Below are 27,454 nucleotides of genomic sequence, written 5' to 3'. Positions count from 1 at the left end.
TGGCAAGCCTTTTATTTTGTCTTGATTGACTCAACTGTGTTTCCCAGAGCAGCTATTCTAAATTCTCACCTACTCCTGTGGCTTTCAGAGATTCCTTTTCTGTCCCTTTAGTTGAGCTTCATCAGTCTTCTACTCATTAAATGTCTCTCAAGGCTTTGTCTTGGCCCTTCTTCTCTCATATGTATACACACACACACAACGTAATATAATTATGTGTGTATACAAGCACACACACATCTATGCACATAACACACAATACACAGGCAATTAATTATGTGTGTACACACGTGTATGTCCATACACACAATATATGAGTGTATATATATATATATTTTATATATAAGAGTATGTGTGTACATGTCTATGTATATAGAATATCCCCTTTTTGGTGATATCATTAGCACCCATAGGTTCACTAATGTCAGAGCAAAAGAGTCTCAAATCTATATTGACAGCCCTAATCCCTCACTACCAGAATATCTTAACAGGCCAAATCAGATGGAAAACAAACTCATTATGTTTCCTCCACTTCCACAAGAAGCAAGGATCCATTCCATTTGTAACATCTGAGTTAATCTTGGACCCAATTCCCAACAACCCTCACATTCACTTTACTTGTCCAACATTTTGGCCATCATCGGCTCTCACCTAGGCTACTGCAACTGAACTCCATGCTTCCCGTCTCTCCTCTCCAAAATGATCTCAGCACTGATGCCCTACTGCCAATGCATATATACTATTTGCTGTTCCCTAAGATTGGCCGCCGTGGCTCATGCCTAGAAAGCCCATAGGATCTTCAGCCTCTTTCAAGATCCAGATGAGATATCACCCCCCACAGGAAAACTTTCTCCACCCCCTTCTGGTTGTCAGTTACTATCCATAACTAGTTACTATCATGTAGGTACCTATCTGTTTGCATGCTGTAGATTCCAGCAAAATAGCAGCTCATCAGAGGCAAGGGCTCTTTTTCCTATTGTTGCTATGTCCCCAGCTTGTGGCACAGTGCTGTGCACATAGCCTGCTGGTAATATATTCTTTTTCTTTTAAACCCTCACCTTCTGTCTTGGAATCTATACTGAGTATTGGTTCCAAGGCAGAAGAGTGGTAAGGAGAAGGCAATGGGGGTCAAGTGACTTGTCCAGTCAGGTTCACACAGCTAGGAAGTGTCTGAGGTCATATCTGAACCCAGGACCTACTGTGTTTAGGTCTGGCTCTCAGTTGACTGAGCTACCCAGCTGCCCCTGCTTTTAATATATTCTTGTTGAAGTCTCAGATGGGACATCTACAGATGATGAAATGGAGCTGCTCAACTATTTATTTTGATTTTATATCTTTTCAAGAAAATGACCCCTAACTGGCAAGGACAGAACACAGATACCTAACTGGGAGATTAGATAGAGGAAAGCAGCTAGCTGATCTTTGTGAGTTCAAGTCACCAAGCAGAGAAATTAAACCCTGCGGTACCAAAAGAGCTACAAGGTTTGACTGCTGAGTCACAGAATAAGGGAGGGGGGAGGGGAGAGCACCCAGAATCAAGGCCTCATATGGTTTGGGTTCTCAAAAATGGGGGGGGGGGGGCGTAACCTGCAAATTACAGGCCAGGGAATGACCGATTCTAACTAAATCCTGGAATATCTTATGAAAGAGCTGGTTAGAGAACACCCACAAAGGAACAAGCGCGATCAAATCAAAATCCAGTACAGGTCAGGACAGGACAGACTGACCTCCCTCTGTTGACATTTAGATGGAAGGACCATTATGCCTATAGCTCAGCTAGCTTCTGAACAATGTGTGTGGCAGACTCTCTCTTGTGCTATTCTTCTGGGCAGGGGGAGAGAGGCTGGAGTTAGAGGTGAGTGCAGTTCAAGCTGCTGCTGCTGTGACTCCGTGTAGAAATCCAAGGTTTCACTGGTTGTTTTTTCGTTTGGGTCCAGTGCTGGACTCAGATAAAGGTGGCCACAGCATGCCGGCACAGTGGACCCAACTGACAGCTGACTTACTGATGATGAAATTGAACAAGGGCAAATGTTAAGTTTGACACACGGCTTCAAAATGGCTTCTCCCAGAAGAAGGCGAAGGCACGGCAGCAAGGCAGCAGCTCGGCGTTTTTGTGGATTGCAAGCTTGATACAAAGAAAACGCAATCTCACACTGTATTTCAAGAGACATACAGTGTGCCTAGACTTGGGCAGGTCAGAGTCCCCCACCCTGCACCCTAGGCAGAGGGCTTCTGGAGAACAGCGTTCAACTTGGAGGGCCAAGAAAAGCCATGAATGAGCTGAAGAATCACCAGAAGAGGCCGTTAAGGGATACTGAAGGGCCTTATGTTCAAGCCATCTGAGGACTGGTTCAAGCAAGCAGAGATGGGTTTAGCCTGGAAAAGTGGAAATGGACCTGGGACGGGACAGCAACACTCAAGTATCTGAGGATCTGACTTAGCGACTTAATCCCAGGGGGCAGAAACAAAAGAATGAGTGGAGACTAGAAAGATGCAGATTTAGAAAACTTCCTAATAATTAAAACAATTTAACAGGGGCAGCTTGGTGACAGTGTACCTGGCTGTGGAGTTGGGAAGACCTGTAACCGTGGGCAAGTCACTTGACCCTGTCTGCCTCAATTTCCTCATCTGTAAAATAAGCTGGGGAAGGAAATGGCAAACCACTCCAGGATCTTAGCTGTGTGACCCTGGGCTAGTCACTTCCTGCTGCCTGCCTCAGTTCCCTCCTCTGTAAAATGAGCTGGGGAAGGAAATGGCAAACCATTCCAGGATCTTGGCCAAGAACCCTTCAAAAAAAAGGTTCACCCAGAGTCAGACTGAAAACCAACTAAATGAAAAACAACAATAAAAACCGGGCTGTCAAGAGGCAGTGGCTTTCTTTCAGCAAAGACTATTGTAAACCTCAAAATTTCTTAGACTTATAAATGTTGGAAATTTCACCATTGGGAAATTTCATACTTGAAAAATTTCCTATTGATAGTGGGTCTTGGCTATTGGAATGTGAACCCCATTGGCATGAGAGTTTCCCCCTCCTCCCTTCTTAAGATTACTTTAGGACAGAAACCTTTTGCTGAACAATGGAAAGGACTTTGACCTATGCTTAAGCATAGAACAGGAATTTCTTTGAGTCATGATTGATTTTAGAATTGATACAATGGAGATACTTGGAATCAATCTCCACCCTACTCAGTCCTAACAGGATTTAGGAAGGGCTGTAGCAAAGGATCAAAGATTTAATTATTTGAAAATATGACCTTCAACAGACATGTGCAAAGCCAGAGACCTCTGGGCGGTCCTGGGTTAAGCTAGAGCCTCCATTGGCACAGGGAAATTGATGGACAGTGATTGGTAGATGTGAGAACTGAGGGGAGGCAACTTGGATGGTTTCCTTAAAGAGAGAGGGGTCTGAAGACTCAGAGTGGTGGTTTTAGGAGTTTGTCGGAGTAGTTGCAGTGTGCTCTGAGAAGCTTGCTCGGAAGGAAGCTGAAGGTGGGGGCTCTGAGACTGTTTCTCCATTTTGATCATGTGAGTAATAGGGACTGATCTCCTTTCTTTGCCCCAGCTATCTAAGGGCTTGGGCCTTTTGGCCCAGCCTAAACAGAAGGGGTATTTAAGCCCTCTTCCCTTCTCTCCCCTTTCTCTCTACTTCTATCTCTCTATCGCTAATTCCTTTCTTCCTCCTGTTTGTAATTAAAACTCCATAAAAGGTTGACGGCTGACTTGAGTTTTCATTTAGGAATTACATAGCTGAATTCCTTGGCGACCTTAAATTAATATATATCAGTCTTTTAAAAGTTATTTCCTTGTCACACTGGATGGTCACTTGTAATACAGGAATGCAATTCTAATTCATGTATGAGTTGGCTAATATAGGCTCTCTTACATCCTTCCCCTTTCAGGCCCTTCTGTTCTCTCACTGCACTATTATTATGGACACCTAATTGACATCTCTGCCTCCAATCTTCCCCCTCCCTAATTCATCCTTCAAACAGCTGCCAAAAGAAGCTTCTGGATACCCAGGATGTTCCCCTGCTCAAGTATCTTCACTGGCTCCCTTTTTATTCTTCACTAAGCATTTATTAAGTGCCTACTGTGTGCCAGGCACTGGGGGTAGGAAGGCAAAAATGAAATACTCCCTGTTTTTAGGTCTCCCTATTGGAGGTGGGGGGAGGAAGCAACACAAACCCAGAAAATTCAATTCTGAGGCCTTTGTAGGGGAAGGCATTGGTAGCAGGGAAGGAGCCACCAAAGGGAAGTCAAATAATTTCTTTTCCTACTCTCTCGTTGTAGTTCTAGATCATAGACCCATTCCTTGTGGGAACTCAATGGGCTAATCAATATTAGGGCGCTGAAATACCTAACACAGGTGACAACTGTTACTTTTCTGAAATATAAGAGATACTAGAGAACGCTAGAGAATCATTTTAGTCCTTATAGAAATTCTAGAAAAAGACTTCCAGATCACACATTTTAAAACAATTTCCCACCCAATGAATACACGTATGTCACTTGAGTTTCATTCTGTGAGTAAGGTACACGCATGAGAAACAGCTGAGGGTACTGAAAGATTCGCATCAAATCAACAAGCTTTTATTAGAGCTTCCTATGTGCCAGGAACTATCCAGAAGGCTTGACAAAGCAGAAACCCTGTTCTGATTACAACTTGGTCAAGAGAATTCAGGTAAAGGTTCTGAGCCAACTGGGAACGCAGCTCTAAATCATGGCTTGTCATGAACAGAGCACTACGAGCTTCTCAGGGAATGCTGTGAAAAAGAATTCTGGAGAAAGGGGAGAGGAGGTCAAACAGAAACGGAAAGAAAGCACTGCGGAAGACTGATATAATTACATCTTTACAAAACGAAGCCAAGATACTCACGGGGGAAGTTATACTTAAAGCAGGTCTGGGCTGAGATCATCCATTCTGCCCTGGTCTCACAGAAGATGGCAATTGTGCTCTTTGGTTTCAGGCCTAATGCAGTAAGTCCATTGCCAAAATTATTCACTCTCTGGTTCACCTCGACATAGTTCATCCATTTATAGTTTCCTAGGATTAGCTGTTGAAGCAAAACTCTTATATTGGCACAGTCACTGAAGCAGGCAAGATATAAACAATTCAGAGTGAGGAGTATGCAAAACCACCACCAAGTTGAAAATAGAAATACTACTAACATTTCTAAAACAACAAGGACTGATATGGAAGTGTGTTTTTCATGATAATAAAAATAAAATTAAAAAAAATCATACCAGTGGGGCAGCTGGGTGGCTCTGTGGATAGAGCACCAAACCTGATTAGAGGTTAGAGGTTCCAGGTTCAAATCTGACCTCAGACCCTTCTTAGCTAGGTGATCCTGGGCAAGCCACTTGACCCCCATTGCCTAGCCCTTCCCGCTCTTCTGCCTTGGAACCAATACTCAGCACCGATTCTAAGACTGATGATGAGGGTTTTAAAAAACAAACCAAAACATGCAAGCTTTCTTAACCCAAACAAGAAGGAACAAAGTTCTGTAACAAAACACGAATATACTAAAAGGTAAGGAGATGTGCTTTCTTCAATGGGTGGGGAAAGAGTCCCCAAATGGTCAGACTTGGTTGCTGAGTGTTTTGTTTTTGTTTTGTGCTTTTGTTTGTCAATGTGTGTGGTGTGTTTTTCTGAACTGCTTCTCCCCTTTTTGAAAGTCTTTGCTCCAATGCATGGCTCCCAGGGTAAGGACAGCCTCATAAATGAAGGTGAAGTAAAAACAAACAGGTCCCAAGGGACACTCCAGCTATCTTTTTTAGTAAAAGGCAAAAGATGTAGATGATCTGAAGGGAAACTAGAGTCTCAGCTGCCTTTTTTTAACACAAAATCGGGTTTACCTTTTTAAACACCTTTCCATTTGGCTGCATCTCATTTTCTTCACTTAACAGCTCCCGGGTCCCAAGACAGTCCTTCTTCCCAAACTTGGTTACTGCATGATCAAACAGTTTGTCCAGGGTATCTGCGCCAGGGATGTCTATGACAGCTAGTGAGTCGAAGTGGGTGATAGAACGGTAGGGACTTCCAGGCTTGTTTGAGGTGGGTTTAGCTTTAATTCGTTTTGCCATAGTGCTTGTCTTCTTGGCATTGGTAAGAAAATACCATGGAATAAATATAAGGGCACTGTATATGGATATTAATAAGTGGACAGGGAGCAAAATAAGAGTAAGCACATCTAGCTTAAGTTTCATTGTGGAAAGGCGTCTAAAAATCGTGTTTGTCTTTTGTTATTCTTTGGATTTTGAGTGTTGTTTGAAGAAGGCAGTAATGGAAGCAGCAATAGGAACAGCAGGAGAGCCAAGGCAGTTCAATTTTAAGGTTATAGATAGAAGTTAGTAATCTTTGGAAGCCGACAATAGAACACACCTGTAGGCGAAGAGGACAACCGAGGCAGAGAGCAGGGAAAACAAAAATAAAAGAAAGTTAATAAGGTAACAGCACCATGAACTTAACTGCTTTAGTCTTTACTGACTCTATCTTATTATGAAACTCATAACAGAAAGCTGAAATAACTGGTATGAAAATAGCATTCCATGTTTATTCACTATCGGAAAAAAGATCTATTTTGAATCATTTCAACGTTTGCCTTGAATTTTTTTCCTTGACACCAATGCCCCTGAATAGTTTCAATTTGTTCTAGCTGTGTGACCTTGGGCAAGTCACTTAACCCTGCTCCCACAGCCCTTAGCACTTTCTTCTGCTTTAGAGTCAATTCTAAGATACTGTAGCTACTTAATGTCAAGTCTAAGATACTTTTGATATCCAGACTAAGAAGTTACACAAGGGTTGAAAAAAAGGCGTGCCATCTTGCAACATAATAATCCTAAACAAAGGTCTGCATGAGTGAATCGGCTTCAATGTGACAGCAGGTCAACAACTTGACTCTTAAATAACTGTTATGACCAGAATTCTGATAGATGGTGTGTTTACAGGAACAGTAAAAACCCCAAACATGGTTGTTCTCTGGGCCCAGCTGGTAGGCCCAAAATACTGGGGGGTGGGGGGGGGGATGGGACTCTGCTGGCTACCTCCTGCCCCCATTCGAATCACTAGCTGAAAGGAGCACTGTCCTGGGGGAAGAGCTGAATCCTCAAGGTGCTCACAACAACCTAGTTGGGTAGACAAGTCTACAACACAGGAAACAAAACCAGAACACACAAGTGCTAAGTTCTGTGAACAGACTCAGTGTTGTAGTACTCTGAAGGAAAGGGAAGGTCGCTCCTGGCTGCTGCAGTAATCTGGGAAAGCTTCCTGGAAGAAGGGGGTTTTGAAAACGAGGTCAAGACTTCAGATAGGGAATGAGATGGAGGGCAGGCTGATCAAGCAGCTACCTAGCAGGAGCCTGGCGGGGAGACTGAGGGCACACGCTGGCCAGTAGTGAGAATGAAGGCTGGCCGATGAGAGGATCTGATCTGACAGGACAGAAGAGAACAAATCTGAAGGCAGAGAGGCTCCGAAAAGGAAGCTGGGAGGGGTTTCAGCAGATCAGCAGACTTCTTCAGCTACCCTAAGCCTGTGGCAGCGGCTGTTTTAAGGGAGTTTACAGCTCCTGTGAAGTCTAAGACCTTAGAGGCGGCCCGGGATGGACTTCCTGGCCTCCACACGAGCCTAGTTCTTATTGCTTTCCCCCATGAATGATGTGGTCCAGTCAAGCCAGTCTCATTTGGAAAAGGGGGTTTCTGGCTGTCTTCTTGCTCGTGATCTCTCCCCTCCACCCTCCACCAGAAATGTCATCATTAACCTCTCTGAAGCCCTGCCTTCAGGGGAGCTGGGGAACAGAGAGAGAGCCCGGCCAGGAGTCGAATCCAGCCTTGGACATTTACTAGCTGGCTGACCCAGGGCAAGTAACTTCATGGTTTGCTTGCATTTCCTCTACCATAAAGCAAGAATAATAATAAGACCTACCTGTCAGGGTTGTTGTGAGGCTCAAATGAGAAATGTTTGGAAAGGGCAGTGCCTGGCACATAGTAGGCACTATACAAAGCCTTATTCCCACCCCATTCCCCTCACCTTCAAGGCCCACCTCTCCATGAAACACGCCCAATGACTTTTCTCTTCTGGGATCCCTCTTAGTCTCTGCTGGACATTCTAGGATTTGATTATGGCATGACCGATGAACATCAACTGAGCACTTAGCACCAGCCTGAGGTCACAGAGTGGTAGAAGATGGTTGCTGGCCCTTTAGTGTTTACCACTGGGCCACTTTCTGGAGTCGGGGGGCTTTTGCCAAGGAAAGTTTAAGTTCCTCAAGGCCTGGCACCAATGCCTTCTTTTAGGGTTTGGGCTCCTTTTCGAACGTACCTACACCCAACAAGAACTACACCTACTAGCGCAACTACAACCTGACTTGAGGATTTGATATTCCAAAGGAACCCCCCTTCCCAAAGTGAGAAGGCCTTTGCAAGAAGTTGGCAGAGTTTGGGGAGCCTCAACTGAGATGTCAGAAGGCACTCGAGGAATGAAATGAATCCCTGCCTTGTGAGAAGAGCAGTAAAAAGAGGCAAGAGGCAGGGTGGGAGAAATGCAATGAGGCCAGATGTCCTGGGACTGCCTGCCACCTTAATCCTCTCTTTCCAATCAGGCTATTGGGAGATTTTGTCCACGGTAAGACATCCTGGCTATAATGGGGAGAAAGAGAAAGTAATGGTGGAAAAAACAAATCTATTCCATAAAGTAAAGAGTGCCGGGCACGTGAAAACGTCCTGAACCAGTGCAAACTCAAAAACTCCTATTGCTAGCCTGAAGGGAATAAATGGCTCCTAGCCTGTCCTAAAGCAGTCCTAAAAACAAATCTCCAACCAGGACTCCCATGATCTGATTCCAGTCCAGTTCCACTAATTTCGAACTTATGGGCTGGGCAAATGGTTCAACATCTCTGTTTCCTTCTCTAAGAGTAAGGATTGATGATGAGAATGTATACCTACAGCAATCAAATTCACACAGATCTTGGAAAGAAACAAATGAGTGGGCTGTGGGTGTTGTGGAACTGACAAAAGCCTAGAACTCATTGGAGGGCAAGGTACCAGGGGGCCAGGGGTAGCTGTCTCACTTTGGCTACTTTCAAAGTTTTCTTCATGCCAAATTGCATATCACTGATGGAACATCTCTGATTATGCAGATAACGACATTGCTCCATAAAGCTGGAAGGCTCTCCGCCACACAGAGAAGCTTCACAGTGGGGATTGTGCAAATTCTGTGTCACATGAAACTTTTATCCCCTTTCCTCACCTTAGAATAAGAAGAGCTATCCTCTCTGTGGGAAACAGCGAGACTAATGAATCCCCCCACTTCAGCAGAACCAGGGGCTTCCCTTGGCTGTGCAGGGTCAGTCATACTTTGGGCTTTGGGACACAGCTGTGACCTGGTGGAAAGGGGCAGGAGTGTCCACAGAAGAGAGATCCTTTCGGTGAGGCTGGTCATGCTGACATGGTACTTGGGGACAAACCACCCACAGGAGAGGAGGAAGCTAATTTGCCATCAGTTTGGAATATTGAGTCCTACATCCTCTCCTTGAATCTATCCCAAAACAAATCTTTTTTCTTTTTTCTATGAAAGAAATCCCTAAATGTCAATTGCACCCCCCCCCTTTTGTCCTAAAGTCAAGTATGATGGCTGTTTCATTCCAGTTACTTCAAGTATAGCTTCTGATAAGAGTTTATTAGGCTACACCGAAAACAAGTGTTAGTACTTACTACATGAAATTACAGTGAACAGACAGCACAGAGCAATCAAAGCTTGGCCTTCAAACAGGAAATCATCTCACCCTCCCCACAAGCAAGCAGCCCCCCACCAATTAAAGATGAGTGAGAAATTAAATAACCTCCACTGGGTTAACAAAGACACTGCATCATCGTCAAAGCAAAGGAGATGTTATGCCTCTTGTTAAACCTGGGATAGAGCAGTGTGGGTGCCAATTTAACTTTCCTCCATTTCCCCCAAATTGGACATTCTGCAAGCACGTAAATCATGTGGAAGCCAAGAATTGAGGACAAAAATGCCACATTTCAAGAAACCAACTTTCTAGATCTTGTCTGATCTCAAGCATTTCATCAGGATGCACCAAATTTGAAACGAAACATTCTGAGAGTTTCGAAGAGATGAAACAGACAAGAATGATACCCATTCACTTAAACAGATTATGTTGCTAAGTAGATGTTGCATCACCGAGAATTCTGTAAAGGGGTGGAGTGCTCCGTAAAGAAAAGAAAGAAAGAAATGAATAAATAAAAGCACTTTTCTTTGAAAATAGAACGTTCAAGAATTCCAGTGGACCCCAAACTTTACACATACACTCAAACACAGGTAATGTTTCCAAAGGACCAGACTTCCCCTCCAGGAAATCAAGTACCAACAAATCTGTGGCTATCAGGCAATGTGAACAACTGCATTTGTCCACCATTCAATCATTTTTTCGCTCCTCTGTCAGAGGTCTCAAGTAACTCATAAAGGATTACACTTTAAGTAAAGATGAGACTACGCAATCTGCAGAAAACCCCCTGAAGCTATCTAACAATCTATCCAATAAAGAGAGCGTTTTTCTTTAAGACAGAAAGAGAAACTACTTAGGAGGAAGACAAAGATTCCCATAGTAGGACTACAAATCAACACACTACCCCGCCACACCACTGTGCCTGGCTAGTTCAGCCTAAAAGCTTCCCACAGCTTTGATCTTTGGGTGCGTCTCCCACAAGATTAACCCAGCCTGTTTGCTTCATCACCTTGGGAGATAGTAACTCCTGAAACCGCCATCCTGCAAGTTTCTTTCCAGCCTTTCCCAGCAACGAAAGTACTTCAGCAGCCATGATGAAGATGGGTCCTTTCCCAGAATGCCTTAAGAATGTCTCGGGAGGTACCAGATATTGTGTGTGTGTGTGTGTGTGTGTGTGTGTGTGTGTGTGTGTGTGTTTTCTAGGTCAGAATGGTATAACAAGGAGTCTATCTCTACAGTGTTGAAATACTATGGGATATGGATACTTTACATACATAAAGTAAGTGTTGCTGCCTACACATTCCACATATATTGTGTGCAAGTACGTACAGTCACTCCTTCTAGGTAAAGTCAATATACAGAATTTCAAACTTGCAACAAATTTGGGAAATAACACATGATTTCATTTTTGATAATAGGAAGCTTTGATTGGAGACCATTTTAAAATATTCCCTCAGTTGACATTTATTACGCTATTTGAGAAATATTGATTCGGTCCATAGATACCAAAATATCTCATCACTGCTGAAGCCAATGGTTATCCTAGTTGGCGTCCTTGGAGGCCGTGACTCTATCTGCCGCCTCTCACCTTTCTCTTTCCATGGCTACAGAATGCTGCGCTCTCTCAGGCCTCCTCACTCTCCTCTGCTGGATACTGGACCATGTAGTACCATCTATTAGGGCCAACCCCCCAAGGGTTTCTCCTGAGTCCTTTCATCTCTCTATCTCCTCTCCTCATAGGTCCATCGAAGACTCCCAACTAGCTAGATTCTGCCTAAGCCTCTTTCTAACAGTGCCCAGGGACTGCCTGGTGGTCATTTCCACTTGGAGGTCTCAGTAACATCTCAAACTCAACATGTCCTGCACCAAATGTGTAGCTGTTTGTTGAGTACTGCAGTCCTCTAGTCATTCGAATTTGAAGCCTTCAGCTCATCCTCTAGTCGTTACCTTCCTATGGTCACAGATCTAGAACCGGAAGGGTTTTAGAAGTCATTTGGCTCAACTCCTTCATTTTAAATGAGGAAACAGAGTCTGGATCCAGGAGGCTAAATGACTGGCCCCTGGTTACACAGGGGGCAAGTGCTAGAGGAGGCTTTGGAATTCCAGAGGTGGTGCTTTTCTCCCATTGGACCACCCTGTCTCCCTCGTCCCCTTCCTACAGCCAAGCAGTAGCCCAGTTTGATTGTGCTAAGACATCTAACATCTCTCTTCTCTCCAGTCACTTGCAGACCACCCTAGATCTGGCTGTCATCACCTTTAGCCTAGACTGTTTGGTCATTTTTCAGTCATTTTCAACTCTCTTGGGGTTTTCTTGGCAAAGATACTGAACTGGTTTACCATTTCCTTCTCCAGTTCACTTGATGGATGAGGAAACTGAGGCAAAGAAGGTGAAGTGACTTGCCCAGGGTCTCACAGCTAGTAAGTATCTGAGGCTGGATTTGAACTCAGGAAGAGGAGTCTTTCTGGCCACCTCTATCACTTCACCTGGCTCCATTACTGTGCCACCTAGCTGTCCCTGGACATATAGCAATAGCCTAATTGTCCTGGTTTTCAACCTCTTACCTGTGCATTCATGAGGAACGAGGCTCACCATACCCAACAAACTTCCCCGGCTGCCTCTTGCTTCTTGGCTAAGACCTCAAAAGCCCTCCAGCAGGCTTTAACGATTGCCAGGCTCTCAACATCCCTTTCTGGAATTCTTTCCTATTACATAGTCTGTGATGCAGTTCACCTGATCTTTCACCTCCATGCTTTGGGAAAGGCTCTTCCCATACCTTTCATGCCCTCCTGCCTTTCAGAGGCCTGCCTCAGCTTCCCGCAAAACTCCGTCTAGCGCCCCCTCCTAGCCAAAGCCTTCCTGACCCGCCCTAGTTGTTTGGCAGCACTCGCTCCCTTCTTCGGATATCTCGTTTTCACTTGGGTTCCAGTTGTACCCTCTGGCAAAATATAAGCTGCTTCTTCCCAGATGGGTGACCCTGGGCAAGTCATTTAGCAGTCTGGATTCTAAGATGGAAGGGGGAGGGCTTTCAAAACAAGAACATAAGCTTCTGGAGAAACGCAATTGTTTGCCATCTCCACCACCAAGCGTGACCTCTTACATATCGGGTAGATGCTTAATAAAGGAGTTAAACTACCGGGAAAGTGTCAGCTGGCGACACCCACAGGGGATTTGAGACATTACAGCCCAACTCTACTGAACCAATTTGAAAATTCAAAGAAAAAAAGAGGGGGACAAAATTCTGACACTTAAAACCTTGGAATCAGGGAGGCTAGGTAGTAGTAGCACAGTGGATAAAGCTCTGGGCCAAGACCTGAGTTCGAATGTGGCCTCAGACTTCTTAGCAGTGTGACCCTGAGCAAGTTACTTCACCCTGACTGCCTAGCGCTTGTTGCTCTTCTGTGGAAAAGACAGAAGGTAAGGGTTTAAAAATAATATCGAAATACAGTGTACCAAACAAGTGATATCTAAATAAAAAAGGCAAGTACGGAATCTGGAGATTCCTAGGCATTGCAGAAATGGGCATGGGTTTGGAAGAGAAGGAGCTGCGAAAGCTGGGGAAATACTCAAAAAGGAAAATGAGCTGATGCGAGAGCCTAAACACGTATGCTCCGGCTTCTAAACTACAATGTCCAGCATGCAGCGGGGCTGGGGCGGGGTAGGCCCGAGATCTTCACCTCTCCTCCCACTAAAAGTTTGATCCTACTGATCAGGGGGCTCATGACTGCTTGTAGGCCAAGGTCTAATTTTCCCAAGAAAGAAAGCAGGACAATTGGGGCTAGAGAAATTCACTTTATAGGCAAGCATCCATATTTGCACAGAGGGGAGACATTTCACTCGTGGCCATTACATAAGAGGCTGGTCCTCTGCCAGTGCTATTTTCCAAAATTCCACAACGATGACAGTGATTGAAATTATTACTCGCAAAATTGCCCACTTTGGCTCATCTGGGCATCCCAGATAGGTGGTGCAGTACAGAGAGTGCCAGGCCTGGAATCAGAAGAGCTGATAGAGCCTCAGTGACCCTGGGCACTTAGCCTCTATTTGCCTCAGTTTCTTCATCTGTAAAATGAGAATAGAAGCACCTACCTCATGGGGTTGTTATGAGAAGCGACTGAGATAATAGTTGTAAAAGCATTTTAGCACAGTGTCTGGCACACAGTAAGCACTACGTCAGTATCGGCTATCATCATCATTGATATTATTATTATTATTAAATGCTCCGCCCTATAGAACTATGCTGTGACAAGTCTCTCTGGTGAGTGTGCACTGCCACCTACTATCCAAATCTGTCTAGGAGTAAGAGCCATTTCCCAACCGATAAACGGCCAAGGTATCAGAACAGGCGCCTCTCCTGTTAGGAACCAGGCTACGGCGGCCCTCACTAATAACAACCTCATCCTCATTGGCAATCTTAACAAAATGAGAATGGCAAATGCCTGAGGGGCTGTGCAGAGAGCCACGTGCTGCTCGATACCCTTGGAGGCCCCCCAATCACTAAGTAACTGGTACTGGGCTTATATCTCAAAGAGACCCAAGAAAAAGGACCCGGCTGCGGAAGAATATTTCTAGCAGCTCCTTTTGTAGTGGCAAAGAACTGTAAAGTAAGGAGACGGGCTGGAAAAAATGCTATAATGTAAATGTGATACTAACGTGCCATAAGCAATGATGGCACCTTCGGCTATGGGACTCTGGGCAAAATGTGAGGGAGAGGAACAATGGTAGCAATATTCTGGGGGGAGGGGCGGCAGCTAGGGAGCTCAGTGGATTGAGAGCCAGGCCTCTGGATGGAAGGTCCCAAGTTCCAATGTGGCCTGAGGCACTTCCTAGCGGTGTGATCCTGAGCCCCATTGCCTTTACCAGGCTCTTCTGCATTGGAAGCGATACACAGTATTGATTCTAAGATGGAAGGTGAGGGTTTAAAAAAATCCATTTTTGTACTTAAAATGTCAATGTGAGAATATCCTGCATTCTAAGGATGAGCAATTCTTAATCAGTGAATGCAAGGAAATGAGCTGGTCGCGGAGACTGGTAGACGTGGATTCAAAGCCAACCTGTGACCCATACTGCCTATGGGGTGCCAGTTAAGTCATTCACCCTTCGTGAGACTGACCTAGTAATGTGCTAAGAATATAAACTGCAGAATAGTTGTGAGTCTGCACTGCACTAGTAGTCAGGGATTTTCCTCTCTGCGAGTTCCTGTCACCAATGAAATCCCAAGTGCAGCTGGGCGTCACATTGGATAGAGCAACAGGCCTGGAGTGGGGAGAACAGGGACTCAGACCCTTCTTGGCTGTGTGACCCTGGGCAAGTCACCTAACTTCAGTTGCCTAGCCCCTACTGTTCTGCCTGAAAACTGAAACTAAGACAGAAGGGAAGTGTTTAAAAGAAAGAAAGCTAACTAACAAAGGCCAAAACAAACCAAGTTTGAAAGAAAATTCTGGTCCCCAGATCCTCTTCTACCTCCTCGCTCAGCCCCTTCAAGCATACTCCATACTATGGCTGAAAAGGACCACTTTCTCCAGCGCCAGCACTGGCTACTCTGAGGTCTCTAAGCTCCTTGCCTGTCCGACTCGGGCCTTCCCTGATGAGAAAGGAGAGGGGAAGGAGGCCAAGAGACTTTCAGAGTGATCAGAGAGATAAGGGAACTCAATCCCCTTATTTAGAGAGGGGCAACCTGAGGCCTAGAGAACTCCAGAGGCTTGTCCAAGAGCAAGCAAGTGGGAAGCAGCAGAAGCTAAATACTTTCCCTCAGCTTTACTCCACAGTCCTGAATATGCCCTTCATCCCCCAAAGCATAGGGGCTGTACATCTGCAGTAACCATTGTTGCTTGCCCTCTTTGGATAGCTCAAGTTTGTTCTATCATTCAGTTCTTTATAGGCCACAGGCCCATTCTGGCAAAGTCAAGAGAGGTAAATTGATGAGGCTGATGGGGAATGAGTCTATCTCCACATGGCGTGCTATGCTAGCTCTTATGGCAGAACTTTGGTAACTCAGTCCTGGCCTGAAATATGTCTAACACGAATGAGTCAAGTATGGCTCGTTGGAACTCTTCTCTATTGGCTGTGCTGGAAAGATCACGTCTGCAATTCTACATCATGAACTAAAGCGCCGAGAACCAAGCAGGCTTCCGCTGGAATTTCTGAAGGTCGTGGAGAAGTTGAAACCAACCTGAGAACTGGTTGCGCATCTACTTCCTCCAGCAAACTGAAAAACAGGCACTCTTTTCATCTGACTACCAGCACAGGTCTGGTTCTGATATTTGCTCGGCAAGCTGTTTGCTGTGGAACGCTCACGTACAACTTAAAGAGGGCCCGAGAAGTGGGGCATTTTCACTCTCAGAAATCTTGTCCATCTGATAAGCCCCCCTAAATGCCGTCCGCATTTGATATATCAAAAATAAATCAGAGAATCGGTCAACATAATGATTACATTTCTCAAAAGGCCAAGCAAATTCTCCATTTAGATTCTTTCAAAGCAAACGACATTCAGGTATTTATGATACTTACAGACCTTCTGTTTTAGGATGAATAGTTCTCTCTTCTGCGATTAGAATCTGCAACAAAAGACAACATGAGTCAACTCCTAGAGTGAGAAAATAACCGTTGGGGAGGGGGATCCAAATAGAAATTGGCACAGCAGGAAGACCTCAAGCAGTGGGAAGAGGGCAAAGGACAAAGAAGAAATGGCTAGAGATGCCTATTAGGATTACATATGGTGTTAGCATGATCAATATTAAATAACTGACTCACACACAAAGAATTAGGACTCCCAAAAGTCAACTCAAGCCATTTTCTAAGTGGCAGCGTCAACTCTGTGAACACATGGAAAGGAGCTCTAATGGATCTCTTTCTACCTTCCCCTCCTACACGGACACCAGGAGGCTATATTAAGGCAGGAACAGAGTCTTTAGAGGTCATCCAATCCAACGGATCCCTGGACCACCCCAAAGAGCCTGGCATCCAGCCTCCACTGAACACCACTAACATTAGAGAATTCATTGATGGTATTCAGTCCTATCCAGTTCCTCATGACTTCATTCATGATTTTCTTGGTCAAGAGGCTGGAGTGGTTTGCCATTTCCTTCCTCAGCAGAATAAGACAAAGGTTAAATGACTTGCCCAAGGCCACATAGCTAGGAAGTGCCTGAGGCAGGATTTGAAAAACAGTGCCTTTCTGATTCCAGGTCCAGAGCTCTTTCCACTAAGCCAGTTAGTAAGTGACTTGGCAAGGATCACACAGCTAGCTGAGGGTCTGCCGCTGGATCTGAACTCAGGTTTTTATGATTCCAGGCCCAGCATTTTATCTACTGAGCCATTTAGGTACCTTGGAGACTGTTACTTCGAGAAAAGCCATTCTGCGTATGAACAGTTATAACTGCTGCCAAGTTTTTTCCTTACATTAGGCAAAAATTTGTCACTCGCCAACTTCTACTAGGTGGCACAGTGGATAGAGCACTGGACCTGCAGTCAAGAAGACCTGAGTTCAGATTTAGACTCAGACATCTACTAGCCATATGACCCTGAGCAAGTCCATTCATCCTCAGCTTCTCCATCTGTCAAATGAGCTGGAGAAGGGCATGGCAAGCCACTCAGTATCTTTGCCAAGAAAACCCCAGATGGGGTCACCAAGACTTGGACGTGACTGAAATGACTGAACAACCAAAAACCTTCTACCAGCTGTTAGCCTAGTTCTGACGTTTGGGGTCAAGCAAACCCATGGTAAGCTTGCCATGTAACTCTACGTATCTGAGAAATTTAGGCCTTCCAAGAAGGGTTGAGAGGGGAAAAGGCTTTGGCTTCTTCCCAAAAGTTAGCTCTGGCAGAGTGTAACTCCTGAAAGGGACAAATGAATGGGAGACGTGGTTGGCCTCAGTGTCTTTGCTGGCACTGGATGGTCTCTGAGATGCCTTTGGCCAGAGACCAAGATGTTCTGTCGGTGGCAGAGTTCTAATATGATGTCTATGGAGAGCAAGATGGCGACTCCCGGCCAAATATCCAGGAGCTATACCGACTGATGATCCAGAACATTCGCTCAGGTATAGAAAACAAGCATATGTGTAGACCTGTCCTGCCGGGTAGCTCCATCGTGGCCAGGAAGTGGGGGGGGGGGGGAGCCCAACTTAGCAAGGCCTTCCCCCAAGGGAAGGAGGCTCTGAGGAAAGATTCTGTGGTGAACTGTTGTCCTCCGAGGACTAGCATGACGGAGCCCCAAAAGCCCAAGCAGCAGTGGGCTGGAAAGATGAAATGCACTAGCAAAGAGCAGCTGCTGGGCTACAGAACGGTTCAGATCTGTGTCTGACTTCTCAATGTAAGCTATGACCTCACTTTTATTTCTTATTCAAATTTACTTTGATTAATTTTAAAGCTCAAGAAAGAGCATGGGGGTGGGGGGGTGGGCTTGGGGTCAGGCCCTGGGTTCAAGTGCTATACTATCAGTTATCTTCTCTGCGTCCCAGAAAACTCACTAAAATGAAGTTACTCATCAATAGCATTAATAGAGATCGTTTTCCCACTTGGAAATTTCCACAGATCAAATCATTGTAAGGATCAAAATATGTGAGAATGAGCCAATCTCTAATTGAGAAATGGACAAACTATAAGACGAGGGGGAAACTAGACAGTAGATCGAGCATCAGGTCTGGAGTCAGAAGGACCTGGGTTCCAATCTAACCTCAGACACATCCCAGCTGTGTGACCTTGGGCAAGTCACTTCACCCTGTTTGCCGAGCCCTTGCTCTTCTGTCTTAGGGCTGTTACCAGGACAGAAACTAAGGGGTATTAAAAATACATATATCTATGAACAGGTAGTTCGCAAAGGAAGAAATCCAAACTATCAACAATTCTAACACAAAAATGCTCGAAAACACCAATAATTGGGGAAAAGTGAATGAAAGCAAATCCAAAGTTCTGGCCCTCCCCTATCTTATTGGCAATAATGACAACTGAGGAAAATGACTGTGAACTGGGGCAGCCATTCTGGAAAGTGCTTGGGATTTATGGCCAGGAAATGACAAAGTTGTACAAATTCTTTGCCCCAGCAAAGACCACTCGTAGGTCTAGGCACCGAATAAATAAAATAACCAGGAAAGGGGCTTATATGTACAGCAGCTCTTTGTGCTGCCCCAAAGTGGAAATTAAGGTAGGGCCCTCCTATTGGAGAATGGCTAAAGAAATGGCAGTTAAAGAAAAGGGCCTGCACTTACCCCCAACTGACTAGCTCTTACTGATTTTCTACCTTGAAATGGATACTCAGTAGCGATTCTAAGATAGAAGGTAACAGTTAATGGAAAGAAAGAAATGGTAGTGTAAGAAATAATGAAAAGGGGAGCTCCTGGGTTCCAATCTGGTCCCAGACACTTCCTAGCTAGTGTGACCCTGGGCAAGTCACTTACCCCCCATTGTCTAGCCCTTCTGCCTTAGAACCAATACACAATAGTAAGGGATTTTAAAAAAATGAAAAGGACAATTCAGAGGAAATTGGGAAGCAATGAATGAATTCAGAATTAAGTAAGCAGAACCTGGAGAACAATTCATACAATGATAATATTCTAGAGGGGAAAATTTTTTTGAAAGACTTCAGAACTCTCATCAATGCAATGCTAAGCCTCCAAAACAGTCTGTTTTGCCAGACTCTACAGACACATATGGATGCATTTGTTTTGGGAGCGAGGCTCTTTCTTGAGTGGGAGGGAGAGATCAATTTACAAAAATACTTGCTCCTTGGAAAAAATGTTTCACGAAAGAAAGGAAAAACTAGATGAAGGTCTTAGTCCTCATTAAGACGAGTAACTTCCCAGTTCGGAGAAGGGAGTATGGTGTTAGATCCAAGCTTGGGGGGCAACAACTTTCTTTGTGATAAGGAAGTTTTTGGCCAAAACCCCCTGGAAGACAGTATGGCAGAGATCTGGCATATCTCATCTCTACCGCATCTCTACCAAAATCAGGCCATGATTTAGACATCATGAGTAAAATTAGCTGCCAGATCTGTGGATAAGGGAAGAGTAATTTATAGCACAGGAGGTAATGTGGATCATTTTGATTACATGAAATTTAAAAAGGTTTGCACAAACAAAACCAATGCAGCCAAAATTAGAAGGAAAGCAGGAAACTGGGGGAAAACCTTTAGAGCAAGTTTCACTGATAAAGGCCTCATTTCTCTTATATATGGGGAATTGGTCAAAATTTATAAAAAATAAGAGCCATTCCCAATTGATGAGTGGCCAAAGGTCAGGAAATCAAAATAACAAGTCATATAAAAATGTTCAGAGAGAAATACAAATTAAAATAATTCTGAGATGCCACCTCCTACCTATCAGAGTCGTTAATATGACAGAAAAGGAAAATGAAGAGGATATGGGAAAACATACACTAATGAGGTGTTGGCAGAATTGTGAACTGATCCAACCATTCTGGAGAACAATTTGGAACTGTGCCCAACGGGCTATAAAACTGTCATACCTTTTGACCCAGGAATTCTTCTACTAGGTCTGTACCCCGAAGATATGAAAGGAAAAGGTAAAGGCCCTTGAGGTCTACGAATATTTGTAGAAGCTCTTTTTATGGTGGCAAAGAATATGAAATTGAGGAAATGTCCATCAACTGGGGAATGGCTGAACAAGGTGTGGTATTAAGGTTGTGATGGAACGCTGTTGTGCTATAAGAAACTGCGAGAAGGGCAGGGGATGGGAAGAAGGGAACCAATTTAGATCTTGCAATTTGGGGAAAAGTATGATGAAAATTGCTATTAGATGTAATTGGGAAAATCAAACATCTTTTTAAAAATGATGAGGAAGGCTTCAGAAAACGTGGGAAAACATGTAACACTTTTTTCACTTTAGTTTTTCTTGCCTTTTATTTTTTGCTTGCTGGCTAATATGGCAATGTTTTGCATGAATTCACATGTGTAATAAGGGTATCATATTGCTACCTTCTCAAATAGGTGGGGAGGAGGCAGAGAGAGGAAGAGAATTTTGAACTCAAAACTTTTTTAAAAAATGTTAAGAAAATGAAAATTAAAAAAACCACTTGAGAAAAAGTCTTTTTGTTTTGTATAGACTAGAAAAGGCCAAGGGAGCTGTTACTGTCAAGCAGTGTAAGCAAGAGATGAAATCCGGACCAAAGTTTGTAGTCATCTAAAGAAAAATGGGCATTATCCAAGAAGGATCAACAGTATTTCGTGCCAGATTATTGATAGCAAAGGCCAAACGGGAAGAATCAGAAATTCAAAAATCTCTACCTATTATCAAATCCGTATTTTTCTATCAGAGAGGAAGTTGGGCAGAGTAGAAGGAGTGCTGGGCAATTCAGGAAGAGCTGGGTCAAAATCCACCCAACTGTGGGACCCTGGGTAAGTGTGCCTCAGAGGAAAGAAGGGAGGCTTTGTAATGATTCTTTTTAAGGGCCTGCCAGAACTTCTTAGCTGGAAAACAAGCCTTCCAGGCCTTTTCTCCAAGGTTTCAGGTAAACAACTCCTACTAAAAACCAAAAAGAAATCCAGTTTCTGAGGTGGAAATTGAGCCTGCCGACCATGGCACTGCCAATGGCATTTTCACACCTCAGTGGAAGACTTTCAAATTCTTCAGTTTGCACTGTTACCGTGCTACAGATTACAGATTATTAGGTTATTGTTTAGATGGGCTAAACAATAGTGGTAACACATAATTGGAATTGTTGAGTTCCAAGCGGGAAATGGGAAAAGGCCAATGAGATGTGACAGCAAGAAGTAATCACAAATTGAGGACAGGAAGTCAAATAAGAAGTTATGATGCAACATTCAGGAGAATAAAGTAGAAGTCTTTGGAGTACAAATTTCAACCATGAAGGCAGAGCTATGGGAATCTCTCTTTTTTTAAACCCTCATCTTCCATCTTAGAATCAATGCTGGGTGTGAGTTCCAAGGCAGAAGAGCAGTAAGGGCTAGGCAACAGTGACTTGCCCAGGGTCACACAACTAGGAAGTTTTTGAGGACAAATTTGAACCCAGGATCCCTAGGTCTGACTCTCTGTCCAGTCTGAAAAAATATTTTTCAGATCTGCTCTTCATCTGGAATAACAAGTCCTAACCCTAATCCTATCTCCTACTCCGATAAGCAGGCTATATAACAGCCCCTCAGTTTCTCTAAATCTACACATGGCAGGAAGGTTCTTCCTCTTAACCATACTATTACCATCTCAGAACCAGGAAGTGGTTCCCAGTCACTTACTCAGAATCAAGACACTCAACAGTAAACTTTAAGCCTAGAAATCAATTCTTCTGCCCTTCCCGTCTCACTTGACCTCCTCTCCACAATAGTCAAATAAATCTCAGTACTGCCAGTACAAGAAGTTACTTGGGTTTCTTTTGGGCACTTAGGTTTAAATATTACTCTTGAAGGTGGGCAGGGTCTGAGAGGGACCTGTCTAAGGGCTCTGGGCAGAGAGGGGACGAGGGGAGTCAGTTCTATGTCTGAGAAGAGCCTTGTCTGGCTCTGGCTTGATGTGAGGAAACCCGTTAATGATGAAAGCTAACAGTGCAATGGGGCTGTCTTGGGAGAACATAATTTATCCCACAAGATCTCCAGACCAAAATTTGTGTTTGTCAAGACCTAAAAGACCTCAGAGGTCTCCCAACGTCGCACAGAAGATCCAAGATCTCTAGCTGGGAGGACATCAAGGCCAACTCTCATTTTATAGTGGAGGAAACTGAGGTCCAAAGGGGACAAGGGCCTGGCCCAAAGCCATACAGGTTTTTCCAGAGTACCATGCTGCTTCCTTGTTGCCACTGGTTTTGACAAAGGGAAATGTTGGGATCAAACATTCACTTTGTTGACAAAGGTAGTCTGGTAGTTGGAAGGAGCCTCAGAGGGCAGCCAGAACAACTCATACCCTTTTTTAAACCCCAGCTTCCATTGTAAAATCACTACTATGTATTGGTTCTAAGGCAGAAGAGAGGTAAGGACTAGACAACAGAGGTTAAGTGACTTGCCCAGAGTCACCCAGCTAGGAAGTGTCCACTTAGCTGTCCCTAGTCCAATCCATACTTGAAGAATCCTCTTAGCAAGAGCCCATCCCACTTCTGGCAAGTACAAATCTTGAAGAACTTCTTTCTATCTCAACCCTAAATCTGCCTTTTGGCCATTTACACCTGTTACTGCCGGCTGGATCTTTCGAGGCCGGGAAGAACAATTTGAAATCACACTCAGAGTTAGCTGGAAGGGTCTTCAGAGGCCATCTAATCTGACCCACACCAGAAAAGAATTCTCACGAGAGTATATGTACCCTCTGAGGGCAGTCTCCTCTCCTCCCCGGGGCAGGCCCTTCTTCTTTTGGACAGCTCCATTTGTTAGGAAATTTGCCCTGGCAAAAAGCTTCTAGTTATCTCTTCCACTTTGACCTCGGTGGCCAAGTAGCACAATTCTAATCCCTCTTCCAAATGGCAGTCCTTCAAATGCTAGAACCTGATATCAATTCCCCCCTATCCCTAAGGCCTCTCTCCTCAGCAGGGATATTCTACTTGATAAAAGAGAGCTCAATCTATCCACTAGCACTTATGACGAGCCTACTATGGGGAAGGTAGGTGGCTCAGTGGATATGGCAGGCCTAGAGAGAGAAGGTCCTGGGTTCCAATCTGACCTCACGTTACTTTCTACTTGGGTGACTTTGGGTAAGTCCCCCCTCCACCTTGCCTAGCCCTTACAGCTCTTCTGCCTTAGAACCAATACTTAGTATTGATTCTAAGACAGAAGGTAAGGGTTAAAAAAAAGGACAGGGAGATGATGCCAGTGGCATCCATCATTTTGTTGGTGTCTATACATTTTATTAGTCATTTGAGCCTCCCAGAGAGCCACACTGGATAGGTTCCTCAATGTGGAACACCACTGTATAAGGCAACTCAATAGAAGGAAGAAGAAACTTAGTTCCTTCTTAGGAAGAAGAATTCATGAAGCAAGAAGTATGATCTATGCAATCCTTTACTGAATCCCTCATTCATTAAATAGAAATATTTACTAAAGAGTTGTGCCCCCAAAGCATTTTATAGCTACAAATGAGAAGAAGACATACATAGCCCCTGTCAATGGCGGCAAGGAGGTGAGGCTGTGTCTCGAAGGAAGAGCAAAATCCAGGAAGAGATTTCAAGCAAAAGGTCCCAGCTGTTTGAATGAAGGAAGATGTTGGGAGAGAAGGCTGGAATGATAGGTTGGGACCTTGATGCCAACCTAAAACGTCTTATTTTAACCGAGCTACTTGATTTTTTTAGCAGAATAAAGCGGAAGAGTTCTACGCTCAGAGTTGTGTTCTAAGAAGATCAATCTGGAAAGCAATTCCATATAGTAAACATATCCTATCCTGTCCTATATCTTCCCCCACCAGTGTACCCTGAGGGGTCTGCCCACTCCCTTACTTACCTCTTAAAGACTAGAGCTTGTTTGAATGTAAAATAGCGGGTGACAATAAAATGGCTTTTTAGTATATCACATCAGAGGTGACAGTGCATGCATTCAATAAAATGGAAAATCCATCACAAAGTTTGGGGGCCATTTTCCAATTGGTACCAGCTTATATTCCACTTCACATTTTGTAAATTCTTTTTGGTTCCGAGGCAGATGAGTGGTAAGGCCTAGGCAACTGGGGGTCAAGTGACTGGTCCAGGGTCACTGAGTCAGGAAGTGTGTGAGGCCACACTCTCAATTCCCTGAGCCACCCAGCTGTACACTATTTTGTAAACTTTGTCAATGGTAGCTCATCAGTGTGCTGGATAAGGCCATAGAGAGAGTATCCGTAACATCTCGGATTATTGGAATACCGTATCTCTGATCTGAGAATATGTTTCTATGGCCTCAAGCCATGAACATCACAATACCCAGCTTGTCTTTCCATAGGACCAGGAATTGCAAAATCTTAGCTGGCTGATAAGGAACCTGAAGCTCTATGACACAGAACAGGGAGGAAGCATGATGCCTTGGAATGGGAAGTGCTTTAGGCACTTCCTAGGTCTGTGAACCCAGGCAAGTGACTTCACTTCTCAGCTTTAGTTTCTTTCTGTAAAAGGAGGATAAGAGCTGGCATCTCACTGGGAGGTCCCGAAAGTGTGCTATAGCTGTGAATTCAGCACACCGTCTCACTTATCCATCCCCTCAGAGCAGACTGGTTTTTAGGCGGGATTGCTCAAGCACCCTCTTCTTGTTTGAGGACTATTTCAATTTCTCAGTTTATGCCTGGGTCCGAGATGGCCTGTTAACAGACCTAAAGAATATCTAGGAAAAGAAATGGTGATTACAGAGAGTCCCAGGGCTGCCAAATCTGAAGAAACAGTTGTAAAAACTCAGTGGATCTCTATCCACTAGCCAGGCCTCGAGATGGGAAATCCTGTGTTCAAATCTGGCCTCACACTTGCTAGCTGGGTGACCCCTTCCGCCTCTTCTGCCTTGGAATCAATACTCAGTATTGATTCTAAGACAGGAGAAGGTTTGGGTTTACAAAAAGAGAGAGAGAAAAGAATGAGTCATGCCCTGGGGCAATCAGATAGATGGCACCGTGGTGTGGAGTCAGGAGGACCAGGGTTCAAATGTGACCTCAGACACTCCATGGCCAAATTCCTTAACCTCCATCGCCTGGCCCTGAGCACTCTTCTTGTATCCATTCAGGTGTCTAAAAATGATGATGATGATGATAAAGAAGTGCTTTGTTGACTGCCGCTGAAATATGTCAAGATAAGTGTAAAATTTCACTTCAAATCCAGGAGAGGCAGGCTCAATAAGTGCTTAGCATGAGGAAGCAACCAGCGGCCAAGAGAAGGCTGCATTGTTATCTGGGGGGAGCCTCAGGAGGGACATGCACAAGAGGCGCCATTTTAGAGGTGGCCAAGTGGTCCAGAGACCAAACCTGGAAGCAGGGAAACCCAGTTCAGATGCCACCTTACCAGCTGTGGGACCTGGGGCAAGTCACAGTCCTTCTTAGCCTCAGATTCCTCATTTGTAAAATGGGGATAATAATCAAAGCACCTGTATTGCCAGGCATTTGTGAGAAACACAGTGCTTTGCAAACCTAAAAGCATTATATTTGTTGTCGTTGCTCGGGCATTTTTCAGTCATGTCTAATTCTCCATGACCTCATTTGGGGCTTTCTTAGCAAAGATCCTGGACTGGCTGGCCAATTCCTTCTCCAGCTCATTTGACAGAGAAGGGAACGGTGACAGACAAGGTGAAGTGACTTGCCCAGAGTCACACAGCTACTCAGCATCTAAGGCTGGATTTAAGCTGAAGACAATGAGTCTTTCTGACTCCAGGTCTGTTCACCAGCCAGCTACAGTTTAAATATATATTTTAGATATTTAAATGTTATATGCTATGTATTGTATTTATATTTTATACTTACTGTATTATATAAATGTATGATACAATATATTTTAATAGAATATATATTTTATGTTTATATACCATGTTATATAATATATTTAGAAATATATGTATATATTATATAGAATATATTTTATGTGATTCATATCTTATATAGCATATATTTTAATATATAGTATTAAAATATTTTAAATATATATCATATTATATGATACATTATATACAGTATCATATATACAATATATTAAATAAAGCTACATATATTATCTATGTACTAGCTATTAATATTTTGGCAGCTATGTAGAGATTTGACTGGAGAGGGGAGAGTGGAAGCTGGGTTCACATCTGACCTTAGACCCTTCCCAGTTGTGTGACCCTGGGCAAGTCACTTAATCCCTACTGCCTAGCCCTGACCACTCTTCTGCCTTGGAATTGATACTCAGTATCGACTCTAAGACAGAATATAATGGTTTAAAAAAGAGACTGAAAAATCACTGCCTTTGAGACAGCTGCCTTTGACCAAATCACTCTAATAGTACTGGCTGCTGCCATCGTTATTAGCGACAAAGAGAAACCTACTTTGAGGTTGGAGCCTGTCCAAAGGGAGCCAAGCCAAGCCAAGCCCATACTACAGATCTCTAGACCGGTTTCAAGGCGAGGTTCTAGTAGACTTGATTCTATATACCAGAAGGGTTCTCACAGGCATGTCCTTCCCCCCAATTCTTGTAGTAGCCAGGTGTAAACCTGAACATCGCACAAGAATCTCTGCATTGTTGGAGATTCCTAAAGAGCTTTGATTTTTGTGGATTCTTATTGCAGAGACAAAGTAGGGTCGTACACCCCAAACAGGCTGCACAGCACCCACTGAGATTTGATGGTAACTTATACTGGTAGGGAGAACCAAGAAACCAGTCACAACTATATCTGAAATAGAACTGAACTGGTCGAACCTCAGGAGAACTTTTAAAAAAATTCCTTTAATTTTTATTTTTTGTCCCTGTAATTTCAAGAAAAAACAAGATGACAGGATGCCTTCAAATCATTTATTTTAAATGGATTGCAATGTTGTTCTACTGTCTTTTTAATTTGTTTTTTTATAAACCCTTACCTTTGGTCTTAGAATCAATATTGTGCATTGGTTCTAAGGCAGAAGAGCAGTAAGGGCTAGGCAATGGAGGTTCAGTGACTTGCCCAGGGTCACCCAGCTAGGAAATAAATATCTGAGGTCAAATTTGAACCCATCTCCACACCTGGCTCTCAATCCACTGAGCAACCCAGCTGCCCCCTCAAGCAGACACCATACACCTTTGCTTGAATATGTCCAGTCCTCTATCATACTGATTCTTTTATTGATCTAGTGTCTAACTCTATCTGAAGACAATTTAAAAAGAACAAAAA

General features: G+C 44.0%; 1 protein-coding gene across 10 annotated transcripts in view; it reads right to left on the bottom strand.

Moving 5' to 3' along the window:
* Positions 1 to 27,454, bottom strand: part of ACSL4 (acyl-CoA synthetase long chain family member 4) — a 64,688-nt gene that overhangs the window by 29,247 nt on the left and 7,987 nt on the right. For 3 of the 10 annotated variants that reach the window (XM_056808950.1, XM_007506925.3, XM_056808951.1), the window contains exons 2-4: positions 16,235 to 16,277; positions 5,854 to 6,379; positions 4,874 to 5,051 (exon numbers count right to left, since the gene is read on the bottom strand). In XM_056808950.1, the coding sequence (XP_056664928.1) occupies positions 4,874 to 5,051; positions 5,854 to 6,204 (529 nt within the window). In that variant the 5' untranslated portion in view covers positions 6,205 to 6,379; positions 16,235 to 16,277. Of the gene's footprint in view, positions 1 to 4,873; positions 5,052 to 5,853; positions 6,380 to 16,230; positions 16,278 to 27,454 lie in introns of all 10 variants that reach the window. The other 7 variants (XM_007506927.3, XM_056808949.1, XM_056808952.1 and 4 more) reach the window with 5 other exon arrangements.

Source organism: Monodelphis domestica, chromosome X (assembly GCF_027887165.1).
Source record: "Monodelphis domestica isolate mMonDom1 chromosome X, mMonDom1.pri, whole genome shotgun sequence".
Classification (NCBI taxonomy): domain Eukaryota; kingdom Metazoa; phylum Chordata; class Mammalia; order Didelphimorphia; family Didelphidae; genus Monodelphis; species Monodelphis domestica.
Note: the sequence above shows the minus strand (reverse complement) of the source record. Positions and strands in the feature narration are given on the sequence as shown.